Genomic DNA, 18,973 nt, shown 5'->3' on the forward strand with positions numbered 1-18,973 from the left:
ACCAACTTTGATACCAAGCCGTTGAGCCCCGTCTCTGTGTAACATAGAGTTTTCCCTGCAGCTACGACATGTATTGTTAAACAGCCAATCACAACCATTATTAGATGTTGGTAGAAGTATGATGCATGTTCTATGGCTCACTGACTCTGATGAAATGTATCCCTTAGGAATTGAAATTGGGTATTGAATGAACAAGGCATTTTTCGATACTCGATACGTTAGAGGCAAATCGGTCGGTGCCTAAAAAGTATTGAATTCGCTACCCAGCCCTAAACAAGATTGTCCGTTTTAATTAGGAAAACGAACATGAAAGGAATAAAACGAGCTTCATCCTTCTCAGACCTACCTTGCTCTCTGGAAATGCCAGGCTTGTACCAGAACCGTGAACTGTCCTGGACAAACTTCACACTGACACTATTCGCATTCTCAATCTCCACAGACGCCACTCCATCATTTTTGCCTGCAGGTGGTGCAATTTCCCCCACGGTGGGAGAGAATGTGACATGGAGCTGATGCTGAGCTATGCTGGTGCTGGAGGGAGGCACATGGCCCGCGGCTGTCCTCAGAGTTCTCACCCCATCGCTGGGTGACCCTGACTGGACGGGCGGGTGGCGCTTCTCTGGCAAAGGCGGCTGGGGGTGAGGAAGGGGGATGGAGATGGTGGAATAATTGGAGTAGGAGGATGGATAGGGCTGAGGAGTTTGAGCGGAGTAGCAGGGCCTCTTGTTAGTGTCCAGAGCAGAAGTGTGTCCGGCAGCGCTGTGTTCCATGCCTGGGTAGTGGTGGTGTGGGGATCCGTGCTGCTGGATGTGGTTCGGATGGTGGGGGTCCGACCCACTCAACATCAGCCTCCTACCCAAAGTGGCGAAGCCAGGAACTGGGGCATCAGAGACTGGGGAGCCCTCCATACTACCGGAGGCCGGCTGGGGGGATAATGATGAAGCTGGAGTGGGAGATGCAGGGGCAGATGTGGCGTTGGGGGTGGGGGTGATCATAGGTTTTGCGGTTTCTGGGTGAGGTTCCCTGGTAGGAGACGATCCGATGACATGTGTTGGGGTTGGTCTTGTCAATCCGCTGGCATGGGTTTGGGTTTGGCTCTGAGGTTGAGGCACTGCCTGTGCCACAGTGGAAGGCAGAGCAGCAGCCTCTGAAGGATGGGGGGTCTGGAGAGTGAGAGGGCCAGATTGGGAGCGTGTATCCGGCGCAGACGAAGCACGGATAGGGGATGAAGGAGCCTGAAAGATTCCCTGGTTGGATGTGGTTGGTGTAGCAGAATCAACAGCAGAAGTGTTCTGTGTTGCCGAAACCGATGGTGTATTTGGGCTACAGTGCTGCTGTTGGGGAGTAGTAGGGGACGGGTCTGTTGGTGCAGTGCAGTGGTTGTGGGGTTCTGTTTGTACAGGTGTGGATGTGTGTGATTGCGTGTCGTTGGCCACCTGTGGCACGGATGGCGGCTCTGTGCTGCTTCTTTGGTTTTCCAGGGATTTGTGGGCGATTATATCAGCACGGTAGTGTCCGTCCTGGTGCTGGGGAGCCTCGTAGTCACTGCTGATGATGTCTGTGGTCCGGATCTCATAGTCTCTCCCTACTGGACTGGGGCTTAAACGGACAGACATGAGTATTACTTTCACATACCTTCTGATCTAGTGAAATATTTCCAAATGTTGTACCCCGGCCCCCCTTTTCAGTCTTATGTCATCATTAACCCCATTTTCTTCTTGCTGTAACATGCGATATGTATCTGGATAAGGAACTGCCATGTGCAGAATGCCATGTGATTGGAATGCGATCAGATCGTCTGTCTGCGTGATATTTCTTTCTACCCTGGCAGTGAGGGGCACTCCAACCGACACTACTGTCCCTCTTAGTAAAAAAACAAGCATGGAATACCTTTCCTGTGTGCGTAGAGGACTGCTGGTGTGGACAGGAGTGGACGGTCCAGACATGTCAGATGGCGTGGAGCATGCAGCATGGCCGTCTCTGTGGACCCTCTTAAAGGAACCGTGGGTAATGTGATCCCTCCAGCCCACACTTTCACCAGAGCTCCGAAGGCCATCTGAAAAGGAAAGGAACAATGGATTACATTTACAAAAACGTAAGCTCAATATTTTCAGCATAATGTGATGTAATATATCTCCTTTGCTGCCAATGTTTATTTAAAATGAAATGCTTGCTTTTTGGTTGTTAAGTCGGCGGGATGAGACAATTTGTGAGTAATGTGTAAGGCATCTGTCTAGTTCAGCATAAATGATTCAGTGCATGCTGTTGTTGATTATGGATCATTTATACACACTATTGAGGGAAAACACATTTCTAAAAGTCTCACCCGTGTGTGAGTCAGAGCCGTATGACCGCTGTGAGTCTGGATGGTGATGGTGGTGGTTATGGTGATGCTCTGTTGGCCCGTTGCTTTGGCTGCAGGGCCCTGTTATGGAGGAAGCCGGGGGCAGCGGGGACGTGGACTCAGACTGGTAGCCCGAGGCGTAGCCCCTGCTTTCGGACGGCGAGGGCTGGTAAGGCGAGCAGGGGCACACCTGACGCGGCGTTTGGTAACCGCTGCTGCTGCTGCTGTACTTCAGGTCCAGGTGGGAATGAGCATGGGACCTTGATGCCTCTGGATAAGCCGGGTGACCCGACGGCAACGGGTCAAATGTGAAGGCTGGAAGATCGTGACCCTGTGGGCCATAGGAGGCTACGGTGGCCCTACGATGCCAATATTCAGCCTCTCTGTCCCTCTCCCACTGCAGCTCAGCCTCCCTGTCTCTCTCCCAGTGGAGAGACAACTCTCTGCCTCGTCTCAGCCCAGGATCCCTCTCCCAGTGGAGCTCAGTCCCTCTGGGTACCTCTGCTTCCCTGGCTCTGCGAAGCCCCACCTCCCTCTGCTGAAGTTCTGCCTCTCTGTCCCAGGGGAAGCTGTCCCCTTGGTCCAGCCTCAGGCTGTGATAGGCCGCAGAGTCTTCTCTCCTGATGCTGCAGTCTCTGCAAGGGCAACCAGGGGGTGGCAGACCATCCATTAGCATTATGTCATGGTAGGTAGGGCTGGTGGAGGGTTTGGGGTGGTGTGGGTGGGGATGGTGGTGGCTGTGAGGTGGAGGAGGATGGTGATAGGGACCGTAGTCGTCTTCTCGACAGCAGAGGCGGCCTGCGGCAGACAGAGGGTGGTGATGCGGGTGGTTGTGAGAGTGAGGGGTAAGGTCTGGTGATGGATATGGGCAGATATGTCGAGATGAGGGAGCCTCAGAGCAGGAGCGGTGCAGGTAGTGCGGCGGGCCACTCTGGCGGTCCCACACCAGATCTGGAGGTGGAAGGGACTGGTGTGAGTGGTGGCTGTAGTGCTGGCACAGATCCATGTGTGACGGAGGAGCAGCTGGGTTGGGGCTGGCAGAAGGGGTCGCCCCGTGGTGCCCATTGGTGCCGGGAGCTCTGTCGAGGCAGTAACCATTAGGCATGAGGAGGGTGCGGTCACAGCCAGGCTCGGCACAGCGCTGGGACCGGTAACCATCCCGGCAGGAACAGGACCGACTGAGCCTTAGCGTCCCAGTTCTCTCAGATGGCAGAGAATCTCCATCATCCAAGATGGCGGTTTCTCGCTCTCCATCCCGGTTTCCCTCTATGCCTCCGAGAAGACGGTCAAGCTCCTCTCTTTCCTGTCTGGTTGGAGACGGGCGAATGGGCTCTTCCCGGCGCTCAGGATGGACAGATGATTGGCTCAAATGGACGGAATGGGCTGAGAGGGCGGAGTCAGAACCTCGAGGGATGAAATTATCTGGCCTATCTTCTTCAAGGCCTGCCGCTGGACTGCTGCCATTGGCTGAGGTGAGAGAACCAGAGCCGGGACCTCGGCGCTTCTTTATCTGAGCGTATAGACTGCCATCTAGAGGACCTCTGGTGTGGGCAATATCTACTGTAAGAAAAAAAGACAGTAAGATCAGATCTTAATCTGACAGTACTTAGCAGATGTCCTTTCATTTCTACTTGGTCTTTTTTAACTAACTTCTGCCAACTTCTTAATTAACTTCGTAATTATCCCTCATTAATTACTTCATATCAAGCTGAGATTGGATATAAAGAATACAGTTAAAGAGTAGTACCCTCCAGGCTGTCCTGGTATTGCTGGTTAAAGTTCTCATAGGAATCCCAGCGAACTACTGGGTCACCAGTGTTGTAGTCGACAGTGACAGCGGGGTCGTTCTTCTGGTACTCACGGCCTGACGAAAGACACATTACATTTACATTTTTGAACAAGCTTTTTATTACAATTGAGCATTCACATCAATTTGTCTTTTACCCCTTTGAAAAATATGAACTAAACGTTTGAGGTCAAACAGATTTGAAGTAGAATTTGAAGTGAGCCAACCTTTCATTTTCTCAGGTCCAGAGGAGAAGACAAACTCAACTGTGGCATCAGATGGAAAACGCTCATCTGGGGAGAAGAAAAAGGAAAATCAAAACAAAGAGGGAATAATTTGTCAAAATTCTCAAAAATCATGGCAAATAGCTCTTTTTCTCACATAAAAAAATATTTATTTGGAAGTTTTAAACTCTCTTCTTCCAATGTAAATGTAATCTATTCATGATATTTATGAAAGAAAGCCAGTGCTTCACTGATGTGGGGAACCCCCTGAAAGGAATCAAACAGTAGCCTAGAAATCTAGACGCACCCTAGTGGCAGCAAATGTAATTTGCAGCCAGGGTCAGTCTAGCAACTCTCCGTTGGCTTTAATAATCGATTAATCTGTCGATAATTTTTTCGATTAATCGATGAATCGGATAAAAAAACAAAAAAGCATTAATTTACATCAACTCAATACATACTTACATACATACTTGTTGTTTAAGTTAATAGTTGTGTAAAGGTAAGTAACCCAAAGAGCAGATACAGACAACAGACAACACACACACACACACACACACACACACACACACACACACACACACACACACACACACACACACGAAGCTTACTCATTAAATTATTACCATCATTGTAGTAAGTGCAAGTTAAGTTCATTTGTACACCACATTTAAACACAGCTTAAGATGACCAAGTGCTATAAAAGAACTTTAAAATGAAATTAAAAAGTACAACACACACAAATATATTTGTCAACAATAACTGATATGGGACAAAGCACAGAATATATACTGTACATGACAATAGATTGAAAAATGAATGGGCCAAAAAAGGCGGGTGAATAAAAACGTGTCTTTAGTCTTGCAAATTATACCCACCCCTGCTTTACTACTGTTATTAACGAGCTAACGCTAGCTTGTCATGCTAGTCAAGCTGGATAACGAGTAAAAACCACACCAGCACCAGAAGAGGGACGTTACGTTCCTCACTTCAAAATGGAACAAAACGTAGGATTCTGTTGTGACTTTACCCTGCTGTTGAACTCCCTTTCTCCGCATCAAGGACTCTAACATATTTACGTTTTAGGAGGTGCTCAATCATCACCGTGGTGCGCCTGTGCCATGCCATGTCGCTTTTGCTTATCTTGCATTAACACGTTTTCGATTTATGTAGTGTGAAATGCTCCCACACCTTGGATGACTTAGGTCAAACTGATTTCTCTGCCTCCGCCGTGTGTTTCAGAACAATGTTACGGGTCTCTCCGGTCTCTCAGACCAGCGCTCACTAGGCCTCTTTTACGCTCTCTGAGGGATAGTTAGAGACACTCGCTCCCTGCATACAGTATAACTCATTCTTCTCATACTCCCCTCCAGAGAGCTGTTATTATGTCCAGGATTGGGATTAAGCTAGTACTATTAAGGGATTTATTCACCCAGAGTATTATGAAGCCATGCTAGGTAGCAAACCACTGTGAACACATTCCCACAATGCTCATTTCTAAAGATTATGTCAATTAGTTGTATGTGATGATTATCCTACAGCAATTAACAAATTGTGCCTGAATGGCAATTTAAGAGTATCCAAGGAAGCAGAACCAGGAAAAATCCACTCTCCACTTTATTTTATTTTTTGTTAGTTTTTGTTTGTTATTTTAGTTATTTGTGAGACTGCATAACTTTTGAAAGAAGAAATAACACAATCTTAATTTTATAAATCAAAAGTTGAACTCCTAAGCAATACAAAAAGCACATGCTCAATTCAATCCAATATTTTACTTCTGTTTTTGGTCTTCACAAATTTCTGGGAAAAATATTTGTCTTTTTATCTGCTAAATGCTCCGTACCCCGGCTAGCCGCTAACTGTGTCTGCTGTTTGGTGCAGGGCATGTCGTGTACAGTTGGTTTTTAGAGCTTTTCTCTGAAAAGCCTCCAGCCGCGGTTCACTATACTATGTTCTGCAATAGAGGATGCTGCAGTTTCAGGACCGCATTTCTACGACCACATTATTAAGACCGCATTTCTATGACCCTAGTAACCGAACGAAATTGGCATACTGCGCAAGTGTCAACACTTAAAGTTAGCAGCTAGCTATGAAGGTTAGGATTAGGTTAAAAGACAGGGTTAGGGTTACAGTAACTACATTCTAGCATCTACCCTGAAAAAGTAGGGTCCTAGAAATGCGAACATGAAAACGATAGCTTCCTCTATTGCATGAAAATGCTACTCTCGGCCAAAGAAACAACGCTGATTAGAGGAGTTAGAGTGAAACAAAGTTGTGGGCTGGAAAACCAAACCAATCAGTTGAACGATTCTATAAAATTCAGTAGAGCGGAGGGGAGCTGAAGTTGGGTGATAATTCTCTCTGGGTTTCTCTGAGTCTGTGTGACTCCTATCATGCAAAAGTAGTCATGTGAATATAACAAATGTTAATTATAGCTGCTTGAAGTGGGTGCCACCGATACATTTGTAGCCATTGTACATGCCCCATACTACACAGGATACCTGCTGTACTCCTGGACTTCCCATAAGAGGAAATGCAGCCGTATCAATGTGGAATAGGTTTGGATAAAAAAAAGAAAAAAAAAGAAGCTCTATACAACCTAAATAAACATACCGGTACACGCTTCATCCAACTCCCCTTTGCCAAACCAGAGCTGGGATCCGTGGATGGTGCAGGTGTGGAACTGCAACCTGAACACAGTGTCTCTGTCAGCAGTCTGGGCTCGCCTGTGGTAGCATTTGACCTGCAGAGGGAGGCAGAGAGGGAAGAAGAGACACATCTCAAAACGCATGTGGAATAATGAGGGGTTTGAGCAGTAAATTTAAGGGCTTTGTGTTCCAAACCGAGTGACAACGAAATGACTGACTGCACAAAACAGACAAATTATGATTCCTAGTTAACAAAGTGGCGAACAGACCAAAGTGTATTATTTCAGAGATGAAATACGACAATAGTAAATATGTGAGTATACTGTATGTACTATTTATTTGTAAAGTATTTCTTTTGTCTGTTGAAGATAAAAAGTTTGAAAGTAATAAAAAAAAAGTTCTAAAGTCCTGATTACAACCCCACCCATATCAGGGGGTCCTATGTTTGCCATTTCCTTCCCATGTGAACTCACCATGATGTCACCCTTTAGCAGCAGTGCCGGTTCGATGGTCACACACAGGCGCCTGCCTCCAGTGCCCTGAAGGTTACTGTAGGCGACACAGCAAACACAAACAAGCCTGTTAAATAAAAACAACAAAATACAAGGAACGCAAGCAGATACAGTATGTGACCAAACATGGCTCATCTGAAACACTGTGAAAGATTTGTTTGTTTGTATCATGTCACAGGGTACTATTAAAATGATTGATTTTAGCACTTTTTGATCATGTTTTCACTTGTCAGTGGCTATTATTCACATTTATTAACTTGGAAAAGCCTCGAGGTAACCAATAGCGTTACAAGATATGAGTTAAACGCTGAATTGAAGAAGAAAGATGCCCTTTGTGTATTTCTTCCCACTCCTAGCTCTTTAAATAAAATCTGATGGTGTTGAAACCTCAGCTCATGAAAGAAAACACCCCAGAGCCAACAAATAGCTATCAGTTGGCCATATGACAGCAAGGGAGACTCACTATATGCCTGAAGTGTAGACCAACTGCATGGACTGGTAGATCTTCAAGAAGGGGTAGTAACCTAAGGAGGAGAACAGAATTCAGACATATCGAGCATGATCAACACGTAGATAGAGGAATGTGCTGTCCGCCACCCACTCCTTCTGGACTTGATCAGCAGATGAAAGATAAACAGACTTGTTTGTGTGGGTGGAGGGTGAATGTGACCACTTATGAGAGCTCTGCAACCAGCAACATTGCTATGATTCAGTAGGCAAAGCCTGTCAGAGCACCACGCCAACACAAGCATCACATCACATGTACAATTTATCTGCGTAATCAGACCAGACAGGAGAACAGAGACAGAGAGTTCATGTCAGTTCACCTAATGGTGTTCACGTTTTCAGTCCTTTCTACTGAAGACGTGAGAGATAGAGATGTAGGAAAAGATGCAAGGGAAAACAAATCAAAGAGTAAAAATGACATGTCCTCTCCTCTCAGGCATCATCTGAAGCAAAAATGATGGCAACATGTATATAGACTGTCTATTCATATATATTGCGTTATAACTGATCAACATCACTAACTAAATCATAATTTGCACCAACTGTTTCTGTTTTGTTTTGTTTGACTCTTCACTACATCCAGGCAGTGTTATAGACTGTCTATTCATTTATATTGTGTTATTACCATATCACTTTCGCATAGCCATCGTCTTACTTATACCTTACTTTGCACCGGCCCTGTAATGCTTACTTAATCTGCACTATGTAGCCTTTTGTATTCTGTATTCCTGTATTGTATTGAATGTGAAACTGTATGTTGTCCTGCACGCTTATGCTTTTCTTTCCCAGGTCGCCGTTGCAAATGAGAACCTGTTCTCAGCGGCCTACCTGGTTAAATAAAAATAAATGAAAAAATTAAAAATCAGCTGTCGGTCAGCTACAATGGCTCTGTAGTGACTTTCAATGCCTTGGAGCTTGTATTTGCAGACACTGTGATGTCGAACTCACTGCCTCTGGATATTAGAAGGGCAAGCTCTCTCTGTATTTATAAAAGGAAATTAAAGACCTGTCTTTTTAATCTGACTTTTAAGTTGGAGTCAAGTTATAGTTATAATCATTGGTTTTAACATTATTTTTTAACATTTACAAGTTGAGGTAATAACAAGGGCTCATTTTTACTACTACTACTACTACTACTACTACTACCAGTTCCTGGTACCACATTTCCAAATAAAATCCATTTACACATGCATTGAAAAATGTATTTCTTATACTGCCTTTGCTATATTTATAACATTTGTCCAACCACAGTTTGTAAATGTTTTATTTATTCATTATTTGCGCATGAACGTATTGATTTTGTTTCTGTTAAATGATTATTTAATAATACAGGTTGTGTTTAAAATGTCCCATACAGTAATTTGTAGAAATACAAATAGGCTAAAGTGCACATGATGTAACTATATCTAAAATCAAAATACAGAGGAGTAAGGAATGATCGAATAAGGGAGTAGAGCTGACGTACCCATAATGACACATGCGTTAGAAACAGGCAGATGTCTGTGCTTTGGTGATTTGGTAAAAAAGACTAAACAAACACACCTCCTTCACCCTGGAAGTTGGGGAGTGACGGGATGAGAACTTGGTGGAGGAAGAGAGGGCTGCTGTTCATCTTGATGGCCCCGGATAGAAGGCCTCCAAAGTAATAGATATACCTGAAAGAGACCGAGCGTTGTGATATACAATAAGGGAGATAAAAATGGGGAATAACAATAACAGATGGAGACTTGCGATCATAAAGGAGTATCTTTAAAAGAGAGTAGAAAAATGCAAACAGCCCCAGAGAAGACGATGCTGTTGTCAGATAGCCAGTCAACAGTGGTTTCTTCAAAGAAGGTATAAGTTAATTTCCAGACAGGAAAGACAGGAAAACATATTTTCCTGAGTCTAATACATTTCACTTTTCCTTCAACAATCTGCCCATCAGTTGAGAAAAATATTTGTTTATATCCGTCACAACTTAATTCAGGAATACTCTTAAAACAGCTGGCATTCTCTTAACACGTTTTCTGCCTTTAATATGAGTATACTGTATGATTACTGTAAATGTACAAGTGTGTCTGAAATTTCCACAATTAATCTTATTATTTACACATCAGACATTTGAACTGTGTTCAAATGTCTGATGTGAAAAAGGCCTAAACCTGAGGTTAAAGATAAATCAAATCTAGCAGTTGTATGCATGAAAAGCTTGAAGCTAAAGGCTGTTTTCTCTTTCCCTTAAATAGGATGCATTTAATAACCTCTGCTACGGTGGCATACCTTCAACCACTCCCCCCACCCTTCACCCCGGCCAATTTCCCCTCATTTCATCCTGTGGCCTCTACCTGTTTTGGGACGGCTGGAGGGAAGAGGACACCTTATCTTCACAGAACTTCCTCATGGCGAGAGTACTGAGAGCCTGGTCCGCCCTGCACATAAATGAACACAAACACACACACACACACACACACACACACACACACACACACACACACACACACACACACACACACAATTTCCATCATGGGACTTCCACCAGACCCTCTACAGTAGATGCCAGAAAGTACATGGATAGGATACAGCTGGCATTGGCCACAGGATAAACCAGTTTCCACTGTTCCTGTGCAAAATCCATTGGGCATAATTTATCAAACGACTTATCAACAAAGTCTGAATAGAAATCCTTGTGCTGCATATACTTGAATTAGAAAACATCAGCCCTTTAGATATACTGTTGCAATACGTTTTTAAACATATCTGGCATGCACATCTGAACAGTCAAATTTATAATCCAATGTGCACGTCGTTTCAATACTCTTTTGTGTGGATATTCTGATGCAACAAGAAAATGTCAAATTGTGGCTTTGGATGTCTCCAACACACGCACACACACACACACACACACACACACACACACACACACACACACTCACCCTGCGGAGATCTTGCTGTAGTGCATGTAGGCTGCAATAATCACGCCTGTTTTACCTTTGTTGCCCTGTAGGAGGGAGAGGGAACAACATGGGCAAAGTCATGATTTCATCCTCAGGTACTATGGTTTGTACTAAGACAGCTGATGTTCACAGCTTATAATATGTGAAATTTCTTTCACTGCAGGGTACATTTTTGATGGAGAGACACTGCTAGGCAGAGAGAAGGGACGAGGACAAGCCAGGGGCATAGAAAGATGTGGACAAGCAGTTTGAATTCAAATTAAAAAGCTCCCTGTGGTGGGGTTTTTTTTCACACTGGGTGTTCCGTACTTCCTGACACATTCCAAAGACATTCCAGTCTCACATTCCTAATGTGACCCCTCCAGATACCAATAAGAAGGCTGCACCTCAACACTGAGCACAAATTAGAGCTTGTTTTGCCCTGTGCGTCTGTCAATGTTACGAGTCTTCATTGACAACAACTTTGTTTATTCCCGTCCCTGGCGTGATCTGCCGCTGGGAAAGAATTGCCTGTAGCTGGAATGTTTTGGAAAGTCAGCAGACCACAGAAGTAGTCTGGTTTTAGGTTTTGAATTCTTCTGACCAAAACCAATAAAAAAAAAAACACCCAGACAAGCTGTGGGAGCTTGGTGGCCCTCAGTGTTAGCTGGTCACTGCTTGGTAGCAGTGGAAAAGTTCAAATTGCCAGTAGCTTCATGAAAGAATGACATAAATGAATCACTAAATGATGTGTAACGACACAGAGTTTGAAATTCATTGTAGGGTTCATTCTCTGGCTTAGTGAATTATATGGTACACTCAGCAATTTGGGTTTTAGTCAAGTTATATTTTACCTGCAATATGTAACTGAATTTATAACACAAATAAAGAATGAAGAGATGAAGAGAGATGAGGGCAGATTTAACGTATAAGCAAGTGAAAGAAATTGTAACTGACATACATGTTCATATTTATCCATGATAAGCATTCAGGTGGTTCGTTAATTATCATCGAACATTGCTCCATACTATAAAAGGTAAAGGTACTTTATTGTCACATACACATACATGTAGCGAAATTCATTCTCTGCATTTAACCCATCCCTCAAGGGAGCAGTGGGCAGCCATTTACAGCGCCCGGGGACCAACTCCAGATCTTTAGATTAGATTAGATTCAACTTTATTGAGGCAGGCCACTATGCTGTACTATGTCACCAGCTATTCCAGCTATATGGCAGTGGTGGAATGCAGCTAAGTACAGTGCATTTAGTGTATATATATATATATATATAGTGTAATTATGTGATAGTGTAATTACACTTTGCCGATAATTTGTAAGAAAAATGCAGGAACTTTTTTTCTTGTAACAGAGTATTTTTAAAATGCGATATTGCTTACTTAAATAGAGTATCTGGATAGAAAACAGTAGAAGTGCTGGTCAACAGGCACCATGGCTAAATGTAATGTTATTGAGTGACAGGGTTGTTTAACATAATGTTAGTTCGAGTTATTATGACTTGAATCATATTTTTTTAAATGTTCAATATATTCTGTGTGCTACACTTCTACTTTGATCCTTTTCTTACCTCCATGTAAGCATGGCATGTACTGACATGACATGACATTTTTTAACACCATTCATTTCAAATTATTTTCATTGTCAATTCAATGTGTGTTGCTGCAAAACTTTACTCATTGCTACATTTCGACACATCTGCCCATTTCAGAGCCTGGAAAACAGTGGGATGTCCGTCTGGAATAAAAAACCTGGCGGCCCCCTGAACTCTGACCTTGCAGTGAAGGACCACCACGTGCTGGGGGTCAGAGGTCAGCCACGTCTCCATGGCCTTACATATGGCACAGATCTTATCCAGCGGTGGGGCGTGGAGGTCGGGCCAGCCAAAGTCATGAACCTGGTGGTTGAGATGGAGACATGTGGTTCGAGGAGATTAAACTTAAGGCTGTGAACTGAATTCTCAACACAGAGCTACGAGAATCACAAGAAGAGACATTCTACCTTTGTATTTAGTCGAGTGATATCGTGGCGTCTCTCCGAGAGGTTCAGGAGCTGAAACAGAAGAGATTTTTATCACTCTAGCCTAGTTATCGTTTTAGTTGTTTCATCATGGGTGTGACCGAAATAAACTGCCTGTGACGGATGAAGTATTCAAATTCAAGGTCCTGCATTGAAAATGTTACTTGGGTAAAATTATGTAAGTATTATTAGGAAAATGTACTTAAAGTATTAAAAGTAAAAGTACTCAATGCAGAAAAATCCTCACATTTTAGAAACTGGAAACGATGAAAACTGTTCTGTCAATCCACTGTGTCTAAGTGTTTAGTCGGCTAATCATTTCAGCTGTACTTGTAGGCCTATATATTGTTGGATAGTTGTATAATAAAACATCATATTTTATAAACTACATGTGTTTTGTGTGCAAACATCTTAATTTGTAAAGTAACTAGTAACTAAAGCTGTCAGATTAAAAGTACAATATGTCTTTCTGAAATGTAGCGGAGTAGAAGTAGAAAGTGGCAGGAAAAGAAAAGACCTCAAATTTGTACTTAAGTACAGTACCTGAGTAAATGTACTTAGTTACATTCCACCGCAGCCAACTGCTAATTTGAGGGTTGCTAACTGTATTTTGTGGCTTCCTGTGGCTGTGTCAAAACAAATGATCTCTCAAGCATCATCATCTGAATGAAACATTATACTCTAAGGAGGGAGGTCAAATTCCCTGCTGTAACAAAATATATCACAGACAAACTATGTGACATGTTGCGAAAAGCTTCTGTAATCACTGTTTCCTCACCAGAAACTTGTCCTGGTGTTTGGACTTCAGCATAGCAGCCACCTCCTTTAGGTTTAGACGGTATCTCTGCTCCTCCAGCTTTGGGGGGAAGAAAACGGAGATGATCCTCTCGGTGATGTAGGTCAGGTCGAAGTCGTAGTGGCGCTCCATGACTCTCTCCATCACACGGTCCACACTGAAGCTCCTAGAGGAACAGAGAACGAAAAATGAAGGGGGTGGAGGGAAAGAGGAGAAGAGGAAGCAGGGGTCAGATAAGATAAGATAAGATAGACTTTATTAATACCACACTGGGGAAATTCCTTAGCTACAGCAGCTCAAAAGAAAAACAACGTACACACATCAGTATAACACAAATACACATTTAGTCAGGTGGTCATGCAGAGAGAGAGAAAGGTAGACACGGGTCAACATTTTTTAGCTCACGTGTTACTACACGTTGTTTGTGGCAGCTCAACATGAGTGTGCTCCTTTTACACTCAGTCTGAATAAACTTCTGGCTGGATGGATAGTGAGCAAAAGAAAATAATGGATGAAAGCAAAAGAGAGAAACTGGATACTATGTGTGACATGTAGGCCAGCTCAAAAGCCAACTTGTTCCACCACATGATTGACACTAAATCTTCCTGAAATAATTAAGGAAGTGGCCATTGGTCTGAGGAGCAAGTGAAGGAGGGAGGAATAAAGGACTGAAAGGACACTAATTGGAACAAAGTGCAGAGCAGTGGAAACCCATTGACATTACATTCTGTTGAAAATCAGGCACTTCCATAACATGCATTTTGAGAAACTAGAAAAAGCATTTCCTGCAGAAAATGATTGTGAATGCTGAAAAGCTAAATTGCTAAAGCTAAACTGGATTGCTGGCATAATTGCGTAAGAAGGTGAAGTAGTGAGAATAGTTGGAAAAGTGGGAATGGCTTTAAAAGGTGCTGTAGGTAGGATTGGGAAGATCCAGGACTTAGCCAAAAAATTTGAACGACAACTTCTCAGTCCCTCCCCCCTTTCTGCTAAAGCCCAAAACGTTCTCCTAAGCTCCTCCCCCCACAAGGGAGAATGAATGTGTGTGCATGAGCAGTGATTAAGACGCAGTTAGAAACCCCTCTGGCCCTGATTGGTGCATCTGAACAGGGAGCGGTGGATTTTTGGAAATCACACTACAGGCTGTAGGTGGTGCCAGAGGAGCCAGATTTCTTTTTTTAATTACCTGCTCAATGTGTATTGAACAAAATATATATGGAATATATGAGTTTTAAAAAAATTTTTTTTTAAGAAAAGTCATAGTGTAGCAGGTATGTCAAAAAAGTGATAAAAAGTAATATTATGGTATGTCGAAAAAAGTAATTAAAAAAGTAATAGTATGGTATGTCGAAAAAAAGTGGTAAAATAGTCATAGTATGTTTTTTTTTTAGTATGTCAAAAAAAGATCCAAAATGAGACTCAAACCTGGGTCTGAGTCTGCAGGGTCTGACAACTTGCCTGATGGAATAGTGCAAACCACCAAGCCACTGTGCCACAAAGACTTTGTCGACTTGTCGACTTTGTTGACTAGTTGAAAAAAGCCATTAAAAAGTTATAGTATGTATGTTAAAAAAAGTCATAGGTCATGAAAAGGTCTAAACCAGACTCGAACCTGGGTCTGAGTCTGCAGTGACGACTTGCCTGATGGAGTAGTGCCAACCACCAAGCAACTGAGGCCACCAATTTATATTGAAAACACTAATAGCATAGTATGTCGAAAAAAGAAACACATTTAGAAAGTCATAGTATGTATGTCAAGAAAACGTCATGAAAAGGGCCAACCTGGACTGGGAGTCGAACCTAGGTCAGAGTCTGCAGTGACTACTTGCCTGTTGGAGCAGTACAAACCACCATAGTATGGTATGTCGAAAAAAAGTCATGGTATATTATATTGAAAAGAGTGAAAAATGTCAGAGTGTAGTATATCAAAAAAAGTCATAGTATAATATATCAAAAAAAGTCATAGTATAGTATGTCAAAAAAAGTGATGAAAAAGTCATAGTACAGTACGTTGAAAAATGATTAAAAAAAAGTGATAGTATAGCATGTTGAATGCTGAATCAGCATTCACACAATAAATGAGATGACTTTTACCTTGGCAGGGTGTTTCTCTGTTTGGTGTAGGTCAGAGACTTGGTCGACCCCTGTGAAAAAAAGATATGTTTGGTTAATGAGGCCATCCCACAAACCAAATACATAGTCCAGTCAAGCTCAGAATATAGCTCAGTATAGTGTATGTGCGTCTGCTCTACCCACTGAGCCAACCCGGCCACGATGTAATATTATTTTAAAGGTTTTCTGTCTGATGCCATTTTTAGGGAAGGAATATAATTTGCAGCATCATTGATACAAGACTATGATATTTAATATAGATTTTTACATTATCAGATATGTAGTTTTATTGTTATCAGACTTGGAATAATTGATAAAAAAAAATACACCAGACTCTCTGTTGTTCATGTCCCCAGGGAGTGAATTAAAATATATTTGGTGACCCCTGACCTTTTCTATCGCGCCACCACCAGGTCAGATATTCCCCTTTGATACGCAGAATTTTAGATCTGATGGGCTGATTGAAAATTACTGAACACATTCATGCTTTCTAAATGATGCAACATTTCCGTTAGGCTAAAATATCAGCTCTAAGATGTCTAATCATCTAGCAGGCAGATTGCCATTACATTTGCTGAGCACATTCACACACATTTTTTTCACAGAGACTCTTAGTGTATCTGGCATTGTTCTTACTTTGGTTTGTTCTGTATGTGATAAATCAAATTCAATGAAGCCACAAACTGCTTTTCCCTGACAAGTTTGGTCATTTTCAAGATAAATAGCATGAAATCGGGGACATTGTGGGACAGAGAAAAAGTAAGGGGGTGAGGAGGACAAGTATAGAAAATGGGAGGATAAAGTGTGCTCACCAGGTTCTGGATGTGTCGAGAAGGGCCGGTCCCTCTACGCTGCTGGATGCAAGGAAGGAGCAGTGACAGGATAAAGGAGAAGAGAGGAGAGAAGGGTGTGAAAGTAAGGATGGTAAGAGGATGTAGGGCAAAGGGAGGAGGTCGAAAGAAGGTGAAAGAGAGGAAGAAAGAGGATAGAAGGGAAACAGAGGAAGGAAAGAAGAGTTAAAACAAACAGACTCAAACAGACTCTCTAATGGATCAACATGACGACTTCCTGTAGCAACATCAACTATTTCTTTCTTCTAGACTGGAATCCTGCAGTGCTCCAGGAATGAACCGAGCTCAAACTGGGTTAAGGGCTCAGCTACCCAAAAGGAATTCAGCAGGAGGAAACCATACAGTGGTTTTGTGAAGCCATACCTTGCAACTTAGGCCAGGCAAAGAGGAAAAACTAGTCTTGTAAACACAATGCTATTGAGGAAAAGAAATGGAGGATGCTTACCTGATCATTTGAGGGAGCTGGGATACATGCCGAGGTCACCTGGAACACACAAAGACACATGTGAATATAAGGTTCACAGTGACACACAGGAAAAACAAACAAGCATTATTTTTGCATCAGAACAGAGGGAAGGAATCAGAGTTGGTAGATGATTAAGAGCAAATACTTCCTCTCACAAAAAGATAGAGATGGAAAAATCCACAAATAAAAGACCAAAGTCTGACTAATTATTGGACATTAAGTTCATGTTAAAGTATGATAGAGTAGTTCAACATTGTGATAAATATGCTTATTCACTTTCTTGCTGAGAGTTAGAGGAGAGGATTGATAGCACTCTCTTATCTTTCCGTTAAATACAATGCTGGAGCCAGGACTAAACAGCTAGCCTCAGTAAACTAGGCTGCTGCTCTCTTTCCTAACAAAAATTGAGAAAGCTAGCATGCCATGCTGTACAGATAATTATGACACCTAACCGTCTCAGAAATAATGAGGGAAAGCACTTTTCTATCTGCTGCACTGAAGATAGAAAAATAGTGGATAAAGGAAAACGCTGTTCGTTGACTTTTAACTGCCCCACTGTAAAGTTAGCTTGTAATTCGAGTGCTAGCCTAGCAGGCCAAGAAAAAATTCCCGTATGTCCCCGTAAAAACATTTTGTTTTTGTACGGGTTGAACAAAGGATACATAATGTGTTTATTAGTCCTGTATACAGTTGTTGGTAGGTATATTTTTTCACCTTCTGACAAAGCCGGGCTAGCTGTTCCCCCTACTTCCAGTCTTTATGCTGAGCTAGGCTAACTGTCTCCTGACTCCATATTTAGCCTAACTGCTAGACGTGGGAGTGGTATCAAGCCTCTCATTTAACATTTGGCAAAGAAGTTAATGAGGGTATTTCCCAAAATGTCAAACTTTAACATTTTAAGATTTAAAGAATATCCACATAAAAACCAGAAAGTCAGAATGTTGGGCCATCAATCAACATTAACTGCCTCTGTATTGTTGCGCAGGAATGTGTATTGCCAACACAATCATGACATTTTATCTTGTATCTCAATTTGTCAACTATTGCTGGGAACACTGTCCATCTAAGATTAAGATAGTGTTTCACCACTGTCAGGCAGTTGTTGAGACCAGACTGGGGGAGAAATATACAGGGTGACATTTTTAAGAGCTACACGATGATGAATAGAGCACAAACACTGTCTGTGAAAATACTTAGATGCACTTAAGTGCCACGTAAATACACAGCTGATGTTTGAGAGCATGTTTGGAAAATGTAAAGTATGTGCAAATGTGAAGCCAAATACACAGCCGGAGGAGCACTGGGACACATACAACTCCCATGTTTGTTATGGGCCTACAGGTCAATAAACTGTGACCAAAGGAAGCAGGAGCTGAACAGCAGCCCTAATGAAGGGGGCCGAGGGCCATAGTCATGCTTATGTAACACGTGCAACACAGGGACACACACTTGTGCATGCACGCACATGCGCGCACACACACGCACACACACACACACACACACACACACACACACACACACACACACACACACACAGCAGTGTTCCTGCTACATGGCCTTTTTTGGACTGTTTATTTGGATACAGGAAAAGGGCAAGGGCTTGTGTATATCTCATTGTGCACAAAAGGGAAGTTGCACAGGCCCTGAACCTGTGGGTGTGTCACCACAGTGTGTGTGTGTGTGTGTGTGTGCAGTGAACGTGGCCTGAGCATGGGAATGGACAAGTGAGTGAGCAATGTTGATGAGAGTTAAAACCATAAGCATGACAGCTAAATTAG

General features: G+C 42.7%; 1 protein-coding gene across 4 annotated transcripts in view; it reads right to left on the reverse strand.

Moving 5' to 3' along the window:
* The window catches only part of tns2a (tensin 2a), a 70,532-nt gene that overhangs the window by 9,930 nt on the left and 41,629 nt on the right, over window positions 1–18,973 (reverse strand). For 3 of the 4 annotated variants that reach the window (XM_078254330.1, XM_078254328.1, XM_078254331.1), the window contains exons 4-20: window positions 17,175–17,213; window positions 16,691–16,732; window positions 15,861–15,910; window positions 13,749–13,932; window positions 12,953–13,003; window positions 12,726–12,848; window positions 10,937–11,001; window positions 10,349–10,432; window positions 9,564–9,676; window positions 7,978–8,038; window positions 7,476–7,551; window positions 6,968–7,097; window positions 4,358–4,423; window positions 4,092–4,208; window positions 2,327–3,904; window positions 1,891–2,056; window positions 347–1,599 (exon numbers count right to left, since the gene is read on the reverse strand). In XM_078254330.1, coding sequence (XP_078110456.1) covers window positions 347–1,599; window positions 1,891–2,056; window positions 2,327–3,904; window positions 4,092–4,208; window positions 4,358–4,423; window positions 6,968–7,097; window positions 7,476–7,551; window positions 7,978–8,038; window positions 9,564–9,676; window positions 10,349–10,432; window positions 10,937–11,001; window positions 12,726–12,848; window positions 12,953–13,003; window positions 13,749–13,932; window positions 15,861–15,910; window positions 16,691–16,732; window positions 17,175–17,213 — 4,198 coding nt within the window. The remainder of the gene's footprint in view (window positions 1–346; window positions 1,600–1,890; window positions 2,057–2,326; window positions 3,905–4,091; window positions 4,209–4,357; window positions 4,424–6,967; window positions 7,098–7,475; window positions 7,552–7,977; window positions 8,039–9,563; window positions 9,677–10,348; window positions 10,433–10,936; window positions 11,002–12,725; window positions 12,849–12,952; window positions 13,004–13,748; window positions 13,933–15,860; window positions 15,911–16,690; window positions 16,733–17,174; window positions 17,214–18,973) is intronic. The other variant, XM_078254329.1, reaches the window with a different exon arrangement.

This window comes from Sander vitreus, chromosome 7 (assembly GCF_031162955.1).
Source record: "Sander vitreus isolate 19-12246 chromosome 7, sanVit1, whole genome shotgun sequence".
In the NCBI taxonomy this organism is placed as follows: Eukaryota; Metazoa; Chordata; class Actinopteri; order Perciformes; family Percidae; genus Sander; species Sander vitreus.